The sequence below is a fragment of the Microsporum canis genome, genomic scaffold, assembly GCF_000151145.1.
Source record: "Microsporum canis CBS 113480 supercont1.8 genomic scaffold, whole genome shotgun sequence".
NCBI classification, from domain to species: domain Eukaryota; kingdom Fungi; phylum Ascomycota; class Eurotiomycetes; order Onygenales; family Arthrodermataceae; genus Microsporum; species Microsporum canis.
In genome coordinates, this window is record NW_003299162.1 from 618421 (window position 1) to 633501 (window position 15081).

A 15081-nucleotide genomic window follows, 5' to 3' on the forward strand; every position below is an offset into this window, starting at 1 on the left:
AACCACTGGACAAAAAGATCTTTCGGTGAATTTAGCCCTCGAGAAACCGTCTGGGCTGATCAGGACGAATCCTTCGTTTATATTCTTTGGTTATTCTTCTATATATCGGAGCCTCGTGCTTTTTTTTTTGTTTCGGGAAGGAAATTTTGCTGCCTGGGATAAAATACTTAACTCCTAGCGTTGATCCGTTCTGTGGCTTTGAGTAGTCATGGTAGCTCCGACTCAGCTTGCTTGTAAGGCTTAACCAACCGAGACGTGGCTGATTTTTAACATGTACTGACCTGTACTGCAGACCGTACGGTGAAAGGTATTGGCATCCTCGATGCTGCGCCGGTTTACGAGCCTTTGGCTGGTTTTGTTCGGTACTTATTATTACTCTAAAAATCTTACAGAAAGGCCAGACCTGTAGCTAATCCGCTGTCCAGACCAGAAGGGAACATCCGCTGTTCCGCATATTCTGCGTGCGGCCGGTATTTCGCCTGGGCTGCCCCGGAAGGGTAAGTCTTGTGTTCTCGCTGATTTTGAGAATCATTCTCACAAAAAAAAAACATCCTGCAGTGTCACCGTCATCGACCCTTCAGTGGGCCATACAGTCGCCCAGATTCCCGCAGAAAATGTCTATGAGATAGACTTCTCGCCCCTGGGCACCTACGTTATCACCTGGCAACGGCCATCCAAGGATGCCAATGGCGATGCAGTCCGGAATCTCAAGGTGTGGAAGGTTGTGGAACGCGCCCCGGAAGCCAACGACGATGACACACCAGATCAGCACACACCTATCGGAAGCTTCGTGCAGAAATCACAGACCGGCTGGAACCTGCAGTATGCCGCAGATGAACAGTATTGCGCCCGTGTCGTAACAAATGAAGTGCAGTTTTACGAGAGCGGGAACCTTGCGGCCGTTTGGAAGAAACTGAGGGTCGAGGGAGTCTCGGATTTCGCTCTTTCTCCCGGCAAGGGACATGCTGTAGCCACCTTTATCCCCGAAAGAAAGGTACATAACCTCAGCAATTACTCACTTTTCTTTTTTTGATGAACAATGAACTAATGCTGTGACAGGGCCAACCCGCTTCCGTCAGGATATTCGATATGCCCAACTTCAATGCGCCTGTCTCTCAAAAATCGTTTTACAAGGGTGACAAGGTGCAGCTGAAGTGGAATAATACTGGTACCACTCTGATAGTCCTTGCCCAGACGGATGTGGACAAGAGTGGTAAAAGTTACTACGGGGAGACCACTTTGTATCTCCTTAGCGTCAATGGAACTTTTGATTCTAGGATCGACCTAGGTACGTTCAAGTAACGCCATAGTCTCCTTAAAAAAAGCAACGATACTAATGTACACAAACAGACAAAGAAGGCCCGATCCACGACGTTACATGGTCTCCTACTTCGAAAGAATTCGGTGTTGTTTATGGCTACATGCCTGCAAAGACCACCATCTTCAACACCCGTGCCGTAGCCACACACTCCTTCCAGCTTGGCCCACGAAATACGATCCTCTTCTCTCCACATGGCCGGTTTGTCCTCGTTGCTGGTTTTGGTAACTTGGCTGGTCAAATGGACATCTACGACGTGGAGAAGGACTACAAGAAGATCGTCACTGTTGAAGCTTCAAATGCTAGTGTCTGTGAATGGAGTCCGGATGGTAAACACATCCTCACCGCTACCACCAGCCCGCGTCTGCGTGTTGATAACGGTGTCCGCATCTGGCATGTTTCTGGTGCCTTGATGTACAATGAGGACATGAACGAGCTATATTCCGTCTCGTGGCGGCCACAGTCACCCAGCAGTCATCCGCTGACATCAAACCCTCTTCACCCAATGCCAAACCCGCATCCGTCCGCTCTAGCATACCTGAGTACCAAGAAGACACCTTCAAAGCCTGCGGGTGCGTATCGCCCGCCTGGTGCTAGGGGACAAAGCACCCCCTTGGCTTTCCGCCGTGAAGACGAAGGCGGCGCTGCCTTTGTACGTGACGGTTCGTCTTCGTTCGCGTCGAACGGCGGAGCAGCCGGAGGTTCCTTTGGAAGGCCACGTCGTCGTGCTGTGCCTGGCGCCGAACCAGCGGAAGAGTTCTTACCACCCGGAGCCGCTCCGGGAGGCGGTGTTGCTCTTCCCCCTGGAGCTGACGCCGGTGCAGCTGGATCTGAAAAGTTATCCAAGTCGGCTGCAAAGAACAAGAAGAAGCGAGAAGCCAAGAAGGCCAAGGAGGCCAGTGCCAACCAAGGCGAAGCCGGTGATGCCGCCATCCCGACCGCACCCAGTTCGGATAGGCGAGATCGTAGCCGCTCTCGAGGTCACAGACAACACCCCAGCGGTGGCGCGAATGGCAATACCAACGGCGCAAACCTGGGCCCGAACTATCCTCGCGGGCCCCGTGATCGAAGCAGAAGCTCTCATCGCCGCCAGCGTAGTGACGGCCGCAACAATACGCCCAACCGCAACGGGAACGCCCAACAGCATCAAGACCGTCGTGCACCGGCTGTCAGCGTCAATACTAGTGGACGTCAACAAGCTGCACCACCAGACCTTACCGTCACCTCACCCGATGGCGGCAACACCGCCAACGCCGTTCCTGACGCTGCAGCCATAGCTCGGGAGAAGAAAATGCGCAGTCTCTTGAAGAAGGTCCGCGCCATTGACGAGCTGAAGATGCGTGTTGCCGGTGGCGAGAAGCTGGAGGAGACGCAGATGAAGAAAATCCACACCGAGGATTTAGTAAGGGGAGAGCTGGAGTCTTTGGGATGGACTGGTTGAAGCGATAGTATATAACGAGTGAAGGGTATATATGAATAAACGAGAAAACAATAACATGATCTCATCTATTCACTGGACTATCTCATATTATATCTCGATACTTCTCGAGCTTCTTAATTTGTCTTATATGAAATGTAGAGTAAAATGTATTGGCTTGCCCGATCTGGAAGCGGTTCCAGTCCTACATTATTATAAATTTATCTGGCGACTTCAACTTCTTCTCCAACTCCAGTATATCTCAGCGTCCGCTACGAGACAAACCAATAGAGTGCTCAACGGGTCTTCAGCGGGCAAGATGGCGTTTCATTTCATCTGTAGCTTCGTACTATAGGCTCGTGTTAACAGTACCTACAACAACGACAACTAGCCACTCCGTACGACCAACCAACCGCTTATTTACAGAATCTGCTAACTGTAGCCATAGCCACCATTCCTAACTCCCTGGCCTTCGCCTCGATAACCCCTGTCTCCGCATCTAAGTTCTGTTGGCTTGTCCTGCGCGTTCATTGGGCAAACGCACGTCATGTCACAGGTTTTAAGCGCCGTGTCTGAGATGCAGGGACAGAGCACGGCAAGGGAGGAGCTGGACCGGAGCAAGGCCAGAGGATAGAATAAAAAGGCGACGATGGGTCAGTGACGGGTTGATTTGAGAATATCTTGAATTTGACCTATCGCTTTATCCCTCATTACAAGAGACGAAGGACATACAAGCGACGATATCAGACGCTAGAGTATGATCAACACCTAGCTAGATATCAGCCTAAGTTTTATACCCGTTTATTCTTTTTTGGATCTGCATTGCCTAAAGAGCCTCGCACCCGATCTACTTCGGCAGGATGAACCGACAATCCCATGGCAGTGGCAGGAGTCGCCTTCGTGGTGGCATCGAGATGTCACATATACCCTGGCAATCCCAGGAGCAAGAACGGTCCAGGATTCCTCCATTAGCAAGAATGTTGATGTCCGGTGAGATGAGCGGAGATCCACCGAGGAACCTGAACATAAAGGAGAAATTTAATAGATGGTATGTGATTAAAAAAACCCGGGAAGGCCATGTATAGGAACTAACTTTGTTACCCCAGGATGGTTAATGACGGATGGAGGAGATTGTATGGCCCAACTTTGTGCTTTCCTATGGATATGGACTAATCTGAGAGCAGATTCGTTACCATTTTTGCCTTGGTTCATGTCCTACTATTTGTAGTCGGTATACTGAACTATAGTTTAAAGGTACTCCTCCGTCTCAACTCACATGGAAAATTTGGTTTCAATTAACATCAATACAGGATAATCTTAGCAATGCCAGAGGATTGCTTGGATCCAGTTATCCCATTGCCAGAGCGGCTGCATTAGTGCTACATTTTGATGTCGCCGTCATTTTATTCCGTACGTATTAAGGTAAAAGTGCTCTTAGTGTTAAATATCTAACATGTATAGCCGTCTCCCGTAATCTTATTTCTCTTTTGAGGCAAACTCCCCTGAACGGGGTTATACCCTTTGGTAAGCCTATACTGGTGAGGTCTATTTTAAGGAATATACTAATGGTACAATAGATAAAAGTATACCGTTCCACCAGAGTATGTACAACCTCTCTCCAAGCACTCTCTACCCGATTAACATATCTAGTAACGGCTTGGTCCATCGTTTTCTTCTCCCTTCTACACACTATAGCTCACTGGGTCAATTTTGCCCGGATTGCGTCTGCCGAGGGTTTGGGGATATCAGGCTTTTTTCGACTCAATTTCACCACAGGACCCGGCTGGACGGGGTACGTTATGCTGATAGCTCTGGTAGCAATTGCAGCGACATCCCTGGAGGGCCCACGAAGAGCGAACCATGAGCGATTTTGGAATACACACCATCTCTTCGTTGTCTTTTTCCTGTTCTGGTCCTTCCATGGAGCCTTCTGCATGATTAAGCCGGACTTGCCTCCTTTTTGCGACGGTGTAGGGGTGTTTTATCTCTACTGGGTATTTGGAGGGGCCGTGTATCTATTGGAACGACTAATGAGGGAGGTTCGAGGCAAGCATAGAACAATTATCACGAAAGTGATTCAACATCCAAGCAACGTCTTCGAGATCCAACTTCGAAAGGAGAAGACAAAGATGAAGCCAGGACAGGTAAGCCATTTCTCTACTATGGTTCTCTCAGCTTTACTGAAACATTACATAGTATATATTTATCAACTGTCCGGCAGTATCGATATGGCAATACCACCCGTTTACTCTCACCAGTGCCCCTGAAGAAGACCACATATCCGTGCACATACGCTGTGTTGGGAATTTTACAAAAGATCTCGCCAAAGCAGTTGGTTGTGACTTCGAGGAGAAGGAGACTTCTATAAACGTGCCTTTCCACGAAAGACGTGCCAAACGTGAATCGACTGTGATTGGTGTGGATGCCAATACAGCAGATCATGATGTTGACCCAAGGCTTCGCCGTATACTACCGCGGATATTCATTGATGGACCGTTTGGCAGTGCCTCCGAGGACGTGTTTAAATTCGAAGTGGCAGTGTTGGTTGGTGCTGGGATTGGCGTTACCCCCTTTGCTTCCATCTTGAAGAGTATCTGGTATCGAATGAACCAGCCACAGAACAAGACTCGATTGAAGAAAGTGTACTTCTTCTGGGTTTGTCGGGATTTCGGCTCCTTTGAGTGGTTCAGCTCGCTATTGCTTGCCATAGAAGCCCAGGATAAATACAGCAACATTGAGATTCACACGGTATACCCGCTCCCTTAGCCAGCTGGTGTACTCCTTTTTTTGCTAACTTCCCGCAGTACCTCACGGCCAAGATCCAAACTGACGACGCAACAAACATAATGATAAACGATGCCGACGCAGACCGAGACGCCATCACCGGCCTTCGTGCTCCCACCAACTTTGGCCGGCCAAACTGGGACATGGTGTTTCGATCAATCCGGAAGATTCATGCACCAGCTGAGGCCGGGGTGTTTTTCTGTGGGCCTAAAGCTCTAGGGAGCGTGCTTCACGTAAAGTGCAACATGTACTCTGAGCCCGGTTTTAATTTTGTATGGGGCGAGGAGAATTTCTAACTGTTATCAATTAACTAGCTATCTTTTCTGGATGAGGGCGATGTTGCTCTACTATACAACTAATAGATCAGCCTATAATAACGTATTAACGTGTTTCTTCAACCTCCAGTGAACGAACCTTGTCCCAGGCAGCTTGGCCTGTAGAATATTGCCCACCAAAGGGTTTTACCGATAGATGCTGCAGCCTTGCCTGTGGGTACAGACATCATCCTAGCCCAGGTGCAGGAAGGATGATGTCCTTTGACAGCACACCACGACATGCACTCCAGATATTATCGTATGCGCATCTTGCTGTTCCGTGTCCGGTAGATAGACAAGGCTAGTCGAGCGAAAAAGCCCATCTCGTCTCTTGTTGCCATCGTGTCAGGCCGAAGGATCTGAGCCCGTCGCTCGAAACGTCAGCGCAAAGATATACGGACTGCTTTTCGCAATACGATGGCTATAATCCTTGCCTATGCAACCTCGTAGCGGATGGTTTCGTTAAGATGCTACCATTCTCTGGCATGTCAGTCGATTATAACTTGCTCAAGTACCACCAGAGCACCCCCAATCCTCCCTATTTTGTTGTCCAGTACAGCCGCGCACAGTGTATCAATATATCCAGCAGAGCCTTGATTCTTCCCATTGGTTACGGCTATGCTATTATTTTCTACCCTTCTTGCCTTTGTGCCACTTGTCTTTGGCAATCCCAGCCGCTACCCAATTGTTGACTGCACCGATGTTGGGTTGTATTCAACGCCGACATATGGGCTCGTCGATGCTGTTTTCTCTGTCTGCGCAAGCATCACAATCAAGGGAACGACGAAACAAGTTTGCGACGCAATCCTAGATTTCCGACGCTACTCCGAATGGAACACCTTTGTCTACAACGCCATTCCGCCCGCCGGGGTCGACTCGCCTGCACAGGTGCGCGTTGGGATGCCCATACGTTTCAGCTCGACCGGCATACCCCCCGGCTCCAGTTCGAATGCGACTGATATTGTGACGGTTGTTCGGCGCCCTCTCCTTACTGCCTGGAAGAATGATGAGTTGGAGGCTCTTATCGGGCACTCTGAGCATGTGAGCGCGTTCACGCCCCTTGGAGGCGGCTGGACGAGATATACGCATTGGCAGACACAATATGGGGAGAAGGCAAGGGAGGTTCTGCTCCCACTCAAGGATCATTTCCAGCACCAGTTCGAAGTTCTGGCTCGGGATCTGAAGGGGTACGTCGAACGTAACTGAGCTTAGGGGTGGTTAAGCGTCAGGCCGGGTTGATACGAGCCTCTTCCCTTTCTTCATCTCTGGTCCGACCCAGAGCAACCACTGGGCTTTTGGAAAAGGGGAACTAGTTAGTTCGATGTGAAGAGCGAATCTATTGCGGTTGCGCATCTCAATTATGTACATCGTCTAGCTTGAAACCCCCTGGTACCGCATCTTGGAATATTCGATCAGGGTCATACCGTCGACTAACCTTCTTCACAAATTGAACGTTTCTCATTCCATAACTAAGAATGGGGTTTTGACCCTTGCCCGCATATCCTGCATACTTAAATGGATGGAAGACACCTAGCTGCTTCGCACGAGTCTCAACATCCGCAATGACTTTCTGTGCCACTCTGCGTGCTGTCTCGTCATTCTTAGGCTCAGAGTATGTGACTGTTAATAGGCACAAAACTAATGGCCCGTCGGCAACAGTGACTCCAAGAATGTTCCCACCCCTGCGAGCGGAGTTTGCAGCAATGATAGGCGGAAGCGGCTCCAAAGTCCAAGAATACTGAAGACCTGGCATTGAGCTGAGTAACGGAATAGTAGCGTTCCATATGTCGAAGGAGTCCATTAACATCTCCAGAGAATTTTTGAACGTTGTCGTGTACCCAACTTGGCTATCAAAGACCCGATTAGTTTATCATTCACTTAGCAGGTTTCCACCTTATGCTGTTAGGTGAGTGTGATGGAGGGAAAGAGAGCCATGGGAGATTACAGTCACTTACCGGTTTCCAGCAGGGGCTGCTACAGCCTGCTCAGTTGCAAAGGCAGATATATTCGAAACCCGCAGTGTGTTGTATAGAACAGGCTTGATATCCGCAAAGGCCCTGAGTTTTGGCGGTAATTCTGGCGTTGGTATGGAATACACCAAGTTATTGAGGACTACTGTGGTATTTCCGCTGAAGCCGAACGCCTGGTACATGTTAGAGTGTTCATCGTACTCTGGATCCGCATTGAATGCATGGAAAGCTCGAATCTGCTCCGGGTATGTGCTAATGTTATAGTAGGCGGTCCCACCCCACATATCCCCCAGATACAAGGTCTTCATATCAATCCGGGTGACGATTCCAAAATTATTCCCACCACCACGAAGTGCGAGAAATAGATCTGGATGTGATGTCCGGTTTGCATTTACTATCTCGCCGCTGGATAGCACAATCTGGAAATTTTCGACGTTGTCGCAGGAGAAGCCTACTTCCGGAGAAGAATAGGACACACCCCCTATTTGGGTCAATTATTAGAGTCACTTGGGCTGAGAAGCAGTGCAGGAGTGGGCAGCTCACCTGCGAGAGATAAACCCCCAACGCCAACGGTACCATCTCGGCCGCCTGGAGCTGTCCTATTTAAAGGGTCCAGTTCACGATAAACATCCACCCATTTTGCCCCGGGTCCAATACTAACCAACTTGTGATCTTCGCTCACAGTAACTGATTTCATGGCTCTCAGGTCGATATTGACACCACCTTGCTGATTTGAATTTCCGGACTTTCCATGGCCACCAGCGAGAACCGCAAAGGGGCAGAGGATTTGAGGCCCTGTGTTGAGGCCCGCAAGTATAGAAACAGCTGCCTGAACATGCTGATGGGATTCGGCGGCCACGACACAGAGAGGCCTTGTTTCGGTTTCCTGGGCTGCCCAGTAGGAGGAGAGCGAGGCGTTGTATGCGGAACTATGACTATAGAAGACCCTATCTGGGAGCACATGCTGAATAGCCGTACACTAAAGAGTTCAGTTGATGCTATTCAGGCTGTCTATAGGCCCGTAGGGAAAAGGAGCCAGCGCAAACTTATACGTACGCAAAGTTGTCTCCCGGTACTCGCTAGAGTCAGGGGCATGCATAGGATTGCTAGAACGATATAGGCTTGTCTGAGTATGTATAGGGCCGCCATTTTGGAGATCATCTAATGCAATATGAAAGATCACGAACCAAATGTTTGCAGGGTCAAATTTTCCGTAACTTCAGCTCTCCCTCAAAGGCAGGCTAGGAGTATAATAAAGAACGTAATTGGCAACAAGGCTGGACAAGTATCAGTCCACAGTACCTGCACCACAGTGGTACCGGACGCCGCATACGTGCATGGTGTGAGGTCGCCAAGTAACCCTGTAGCTGAGAGCACAGCCTGGGCTCGGGCCGAGCTGATTGCTGGGTGGAAGTAAGTTGTAATCCCTGGACTATATGTTGGAAATAGCCAAGGTTTAGGATGCCGAGCTGATGTATTTCCGTGGGAAAATCTACTATGAAAGCCGTCTTAAACAACGTAGGTACAGCTTCCAAGCACCAAAGTTTTGCTCATATTTGTAGGGAACGGTAGAGGGCAACGCTTGAGGCTCTGGCCTTGAGAAAGTAACTTTATCTCTCGTCGTAACGGCATTCTATTATACTTTAGAAGAGTCTCTTTTGGTCAAGCTGAGACTGAGGTCGGTCTTGATACCAATTATTCCAAGCACGGGAATCTTCTCCTCGGCCTTGGGAAATTCCTGGTCGGGTGGATCAAGAGCTACATCGAATTGATAAACCAGCATTGCGGCAAATACCATGACCACCTGTCTCGCAAGGTGACGGCCTGGGCATTGTGTTGCGCCCCCTCCAAACCCCATATTATATCTGCGTAGTTGGGTATCCTTGACGAATCGCTCACTATCGAACTCCGCCACGCGCTCCCCAAATATGGATTCATCTAAGTGGAGCTGCCTGTAAGGCATCATAATACGATGACCCTTTCGCAGTATCTTGTTGCCAATAACAGTGTCTTCCGCTACATAGCGAACTGAAGATGAAAATGCAGTGGTGCGAAGAGTCTCGTCCCAGACACCTCGTAAGCGGGGGCAATTCTCTGTAATGTGATCCACGTCTATCTTTTCACCCTCAAACGCGGCAGAAACCTCACGACGAATGGTCGCTATAAGTTCCGCGTCAAAGATAATGTACGCAAGAACCCAGAAAACACTCTTTCGGGTGTTTGTACTTAGTCTGGGCGATATGAATTAGCAAGTTACATGACCGACATATGAGAACCGTAAGATACTGCTTACCCCCAATAAATGGTCATCATCATAATAGCAATATCTCTGTTATTGAGGCCCGCATTGCGCATTTCCTTCTCTAAAGTTGGTGTGAACCAAACGGTGTCCTGTCGCTCATCGGTAGGAGAGGCAAAATACTTCTCCAGACCATCAAAGACTCTATTTCGTGCCGATACCATCTTTGTGCTCAGGAATCGCGGATAGCGGAACAGTACCTGCCAGGCAAGATCATCGTATTCTAGGAGGTCATATGCCAGGTTAGGTGCAATCTTGCGGAGAAGTTTGCCGAAGTAAACGTCCTGTGCAGCGTTGGTAAAAAGATCGGATGACATCTCAAACAAAGAAACCTGGACTGCATCTGAGGCGATTCGAGTGGCATATTTTGGCTGCGAAGTGAGATATTCAAGATCAAGGCTCCCTTTGAAATACTGAATGAATTTTATGTTGATAGTATCCAGAAGACCTCCAGGGAAGAGTTGGTGGTGGTGGAAATCGCGAGCCATTCGACTTGGAGATTTGGTATGAGGCTTCTGGCTGCCTGCTTCAGTCGGATCCGGATCACCGTACATCTGCTTAATCGACGACTCAGAGCAACCAAGGTCGTGCAAGATCTCCTGAGCAAATATTTCAAAGGTTAAGGAGGTCGAATTTCGAAACACAGAAGACACATCGTTAGAGTTAGTGATGATATAGAACAATTGATTCGCTATGGTTATTGCAAAGGGCTCGCGTGTATCTCCAAAGTATTGCCTGTTCCGTTAGAATTTGACAGATAAGATAAATGAGAATATTGGTGATGTACCTTGCGCGAGTAAGTAATTCCTGGGAGTTGGCCACAAACCCTCTGATATGGCCAATACCTGGATGAGCTTCAGTCTGTGGCTCTAAGAAGAAGATGGTAAGACAGGGTGCAGGGCGGGTTACCAGGAATCCAATAAGGGTATTCTTTTGGCTCATTCGGTCTGAATATGGGTACCAACGTAAATTTAATGGTCCGCCATGTGAATAGCAAGAAGACGACAGCTATGAAGCTACCGACAAACGGGTTGCGGAATATGGCGGTATCTATTACCCCCGTTTGGGAGAATGCTCTTGATAAATTCTCAGAGAGCATGATGAGTTGCGTGTGTCGAAATCGACCGAGATAGCGCAAGTTTGTCAATTAGGGATAAGCGATATCTAAAATCAAGATATGTCTCCGGGGCCCTCTTGTTGAGCGGTATATAGAACGTCCATGTTGCTAAATCTGTCAAGGGCAGCCCCAACTGCCAGTAACACACCATCTTCCCTGCAACCAACAGGTTGGCAGCGTCACCCACTGCAGGGAAATAGTGGATGGGCCACACCATAATCCTCCCTGCGCAAGGCTTGGACCCTGGCCGATTTTAAAATTTATGCGGCCCCAGCCTGGTAGATTAACGGCATTGTTTGATTAAAGAGGAATCAAAGTTGGAGGCCCTGCGGTGTACTATATATAGTTGAGGTCCAGCAGGGGGCGGGCCGACCTGCCGCCGTGCCAAGTAGGTGTAATAGCAGCATGCTGGCAGCGATGATACAGCATATACCACTCGACCAAAAGATCATACAGTGATGACGTTCGTCTCTGGTCGCTGCACTGCTTATACGCTTTGATGTTGAAATTGGTGTTTATACTCTTTAATCCGTAGTATGTATATTCCTTTCTAATAACTTCAGTATCTTATATTGTGTACTTATTACGTAACTATGGGTTTAGACTTAGGTCCATATAACCCACGGCCTCAGCACGTTCAAACCATCTTCCGGGTATCGCACAGTGACTTTATTCAATCTATACTTGAGCTTTGTGGCCACTTAGGTGCAGGAAATAAGGGCAAGCTGATTGTTTCTGGAAGCAAATCAGAGATATTTCTTTTATTATGTAGGTATCTATAAGTTAAGATTTGTTTAATATAAATCCGCCGCGCATTGCTGAGGATAAAGAATAGTTGTCTCTGGCAAAGTGGAGGACTCTAATAGTTCCCAGAGTTTGCCGTCTCTGGCGTTCTAGCGTTAGAGTCACTCGCGGTATTGCATATTAGGGTATAGTATCCCTCGCACACCTTTTTCTTCTGCTCAAGTTCTTTCTCGAGAGTGAGTTGGCGTATCCGGGCTGCGAGTGCCGCTATAGATATAAACTTCCCCTTCCAGCAATCGCTCATAATCTGGTTGATTGGGTCCTTGAGGTCCATCTCTGGGCATACACGATCCGTAAGCTTATCAACCAGATCCAGTCCATATATTCCCGCCCAAAGTTCTGTCCCTTGCACCATGTACCAAAAAATAGACCCCAGGGCAAATTGTTCGGTATCAGCACTAGCTATGCCAAAAGTGCCGCCAGAGTCTGACTTTGCTTCTTCTGCATTTCTTGGCCGAACGTAGGGATAGTCGCCAACTTCTATGTTTTCGCCAAATCGCAGTGCATGGTCAAAATCGACAAGCCTAAGGTTATCTCCTTCGACAAACATAATATTCCGGGGATTAATATCGCCATGTGCATAGCCTAGTGACTCCAGACAAGCCACAGCCTCTGACAGTTGCTGCATCCATTGAAGTATAGGGCGGGGCTTTCTATTCAAGTTTAGACGCTCGTGAAGTGTGCCATTCTTGTAGAGTTCCATGAAGATAAGGTCCGGGGCGCAGAAGAGCGAGTGGGCTATAAACGGACATGGCACGGATTCCAGTAGCATAAAGATAGTTTGTTCATGATGTATATGCTTCCCAGCAGGTCTATAGGAGATTTTAATGCCAATATCATCGGTGATTGAGAGCAGAGCGGAGTGCCCTCCTACCCCGTAGATAGTAGATTTGGGGTAGCTTGTCAGAATCCGTCGAATCAAGGGGTTGACATTATCCGCATTTGTCGGCGACTCGGAACCACCAGTTATTCTGGGGAGATAATCGCAAAATGTTTCGTATGAAAAGTTGAGCCCATTTCTATTCACCGCCATTATCACCCATGGAACGTAACTAGGATGGTTTATGCTAAATGTATCATCGTTTAGAGACAGCGGTTGCCGCATTTTAAATAACGCGCCGCCGGCTTACTAATGGAACTAGATGCTTACGTACTCCTGTCTACTAGTCGGCCGACGGCCCTTTGTTCTCTATAGATAAATAGCCGTAGTATAGCCTCTAGACCTTCCGTCCATCATTATTATTTTTTCCTACGCCTATTTATCACCTTTTCCTGTGCTCATTTGGTTGCTGAGGCATTGTTTTGCTGTTCCGTTGTGTCTTGCAGAGGTTGCGGTCACGTGTTCCCCCCTTCAGCCTCCGAGATCGGGCCCTAGCATGGAGGAACAGCAACTGAATACTGTAAGGCCCTACGAAACACACAAAACAAGCCTATTAGCCGGCAAAATGATAGATGATGATGAGCAGATAGTCTGCCGACCATAAGGGCCTGTATTTAGTGATGTCTGCTGGCTACATGGAAATGAACGAGCCGTAATGAGCCTCGAGACAGGAATTGCCGGAAGGGGCGATAACGTGTTAGGTGATAGTTAATGAAGCACCAAAGGTCTCAATTCAAGGCCAGGAACCGGTTAACGGCCATTGGCAGGAACTGGAACAAAGTAATTTCACTTTAACGCTAGTTTCTTTTATCTCTGACCTTATCAGCTTAGCCTTTGCTTCATGCTCGAACCCAAGTATTCCTTGTACCGGCTTTTAGGACGAAGACTCCGTTGGCTTTGCAATCCTCACAAGGCTCATGTTTTCGAGTGGATCCTAACCAGACATCTCTTGGTGTGCCTCCTGTCTCACACGGGGTTTTGTTGCAGGGGCGAGTGGCGAGAGGGCTTTCTGGCCCAGGATGCCCGCATACCATTATGACAGTCGAGCGGTCGACATAACACATTTTCTTAGGAAACAAGTTTAGTATTGATTATTATACCAAAGAAGAGGGTGGGCGGATGAGCTTACGATAGTTCAGCGCTAGAAGCACCAACACAGGAGGAGGTAAGCCTGATAATATACGAAGAAGAGACCTAGTTGATTTTTTAGCGGCGTTGCACTTGGGGGAGTCACGATATATGTACTTTTAAATGGACCGAAAGCTCTAGCATCCTCTCGGTTCAGAGAAGGCGAGGACTCAGGAGCTCGTTCTTATATATCATCACTCTGTGCTTTGGGCATGTTAAGCCCAGAAGAAGGCACTTCAGCAAAGGTGCATGTATTTAATATCATCCCTGCCATTGAGGAGCCTTGTCCTGGTCCAACGATCCGTGCGCCATGGTAATGCAGGCGTTTGACTCTTGGTTGTGACTCATATCTGCATACACACTATTTGATCGAGTGGATGATGTCAAGGGCATAGAATAGGATCTGGTGCTAAGGCTCGCATGCGCCTGTGGCCACTTTTACGGCCGGAGCCGAACGAGCTTTTGAGTAGAAACTTTATCACAGCAACTATATATGCGGCCTAACAGTACAAATACCGTGATGTCGGTTACGGAGCGCTCAGGGCGAGTCGTTACAAAACGATTTGATGATTGGGGGTTGATTGGCTGGCTGTTGAAGACACAACTGAGCTATCAATCATACTATGTATTGGAGATTAGCTTTGGAAAAGCACGCGCACGACCTACAGTTATCTGTCAAATATAACAAATCTCTCTGCCGCCAATTAGTGCGGGCTCGCCTTTTTGGCCGAATGGCAGATTCTGACAATATTATATGCCGGGTCAAAAAAATACATATCACGCCCAATCCAACCCCGAAGTTAGGATCTTCCCAATGGAGTCAGAAGCCTATCAAGATATTTGGGTAACTTCTTGTTACACATCCCTTAGCATGCTAGAGTTTATTCTTGCTAAGCTCCACATTGTACTTGTCACCGGTGAAATATCTATCGATAAAGTGAGGAGAATATAAGTCTCTACCTCAGCAGCCGGGTCCATGATGGGACCTAAGCATAATGACAGGATGGGGGACCTAATATATCTCATATATATAAGGGCACTCATCGCCCA

General features: G+C 48.2%; 6 protein-coding genes across 6 annotated transcripts; 3 read left to right on the forward strand and 3 right to left on the reverse strand.

Annotated features, from left to right (window-relative positions):
- Positions 1–208: 208 nt before the first annotated feature.
- On the forward strand, positions 209–2759 carry MCYG_08164 (eukaryotic translation initiation factor 2A; the record flags this gene model as incomplete). Its single annotated transcript, XM_002843035.1, has 5 exons — positions 209–233; positions 426–497; positions 582–994; positions 1060–1288; positions 1351–2759. 5 exons carry the CDS (start codon positions 209–211, stop codon positions 2757–2759), a joined length of 2148 nt encoding a protein of 715 aa, XP_002843081.1.
- An 836-nt stretch (positions 2760–3595) lies between these two features.
- Positions 3596–5815, forward strand: MCYG_08165 (NADPH oxidase; the record flags this gene model as incomplete). The annotated part of the gene is made up of 8 exons (XM_002843036.1): positions 3596–3783; positions 3842–3868; positions 3920–3989; positions 4046–4145; positions 4313–4336; positions 4386–4879; positions 4932–5483; positions 5540–5815. 8 exons carry the CDS (start codon positions 3596–3598, stop codon positions 5813–5815), a joined length of 1731 nt encoding a protein of 576 aa, XP_002843082.1.
- Positions 5816–6451: 636 nt separating this feature from the next.
- Positions 6452–7039, forward strand: MCYG_08166 (uncharacterized protein; the record flags this gene model as incomplete). Its single annotated transcript, XM_002843037.1, has 1 exon — positions 6452–7039. The coding sequence occupies one exon, from the start codon at positions 6452–6454 to the stop codon at positions 7037–7039; it is 588 nt and encodes a 195-aa protein (XP_002843083.1).
- Positions 7040–7187: 148 nt separating this feature from the next.
- MCYG_08167 (FAD binding domain-containing protein) lies at positions 7188–8952 on the reverse strand (the record flags this gene model as incomplete). Its single annotated transcript, XM_002843038.1, has 4 exons — positions 7188–7680; positions 7789–8284; positions 8347–8767; positions 8860–8952. 4 exons carry the CDS (start codon positions 8950–8952, stop codon positions 7188–7190), a joined length of 1503 nt encoding a protein of 500 aa, XP_002843084.1.
- Positions 8953–9439: 487 nt separating this feature from the next.
- On the reverse strand, positions 9440–11201 carry MCYG_08168 (conserved hypothetical protein; the record flags this gene model as incomplete). Its single annotated transcript, XM_002843039.1, has 4 exons — positions 9440–10034; positions 10097–10837; positions 10890–11049; positions 11123–11201. 4 exons carry the CDS (start codon positions 11199–11201, stop codon positions 9440–9442), a joined length of 1575 nt encoding a protein of 524 aa, XP_002843085.1.
- An 877-nt stretch (positions 11202–12078) lies between these two features.
- On the reverse strand, positions 12079–13056 carry MCYG_08169 (conserved hypothetical protein; the record flags this gene model as incomplete). The annotated part of the gene is made up of 1 exon (XM_002843040.1): positions 12079–13056. The coding sequence occupies one exon, from the start codon at positions 13054–13056 to the stop codon at positions 12079–12081; it is 978 nt and encodes a 325-aa protein (XP_002843086.1).
- Between the last annotated feature and the right edge of the window lie 2025 nt (positions 13057–15081).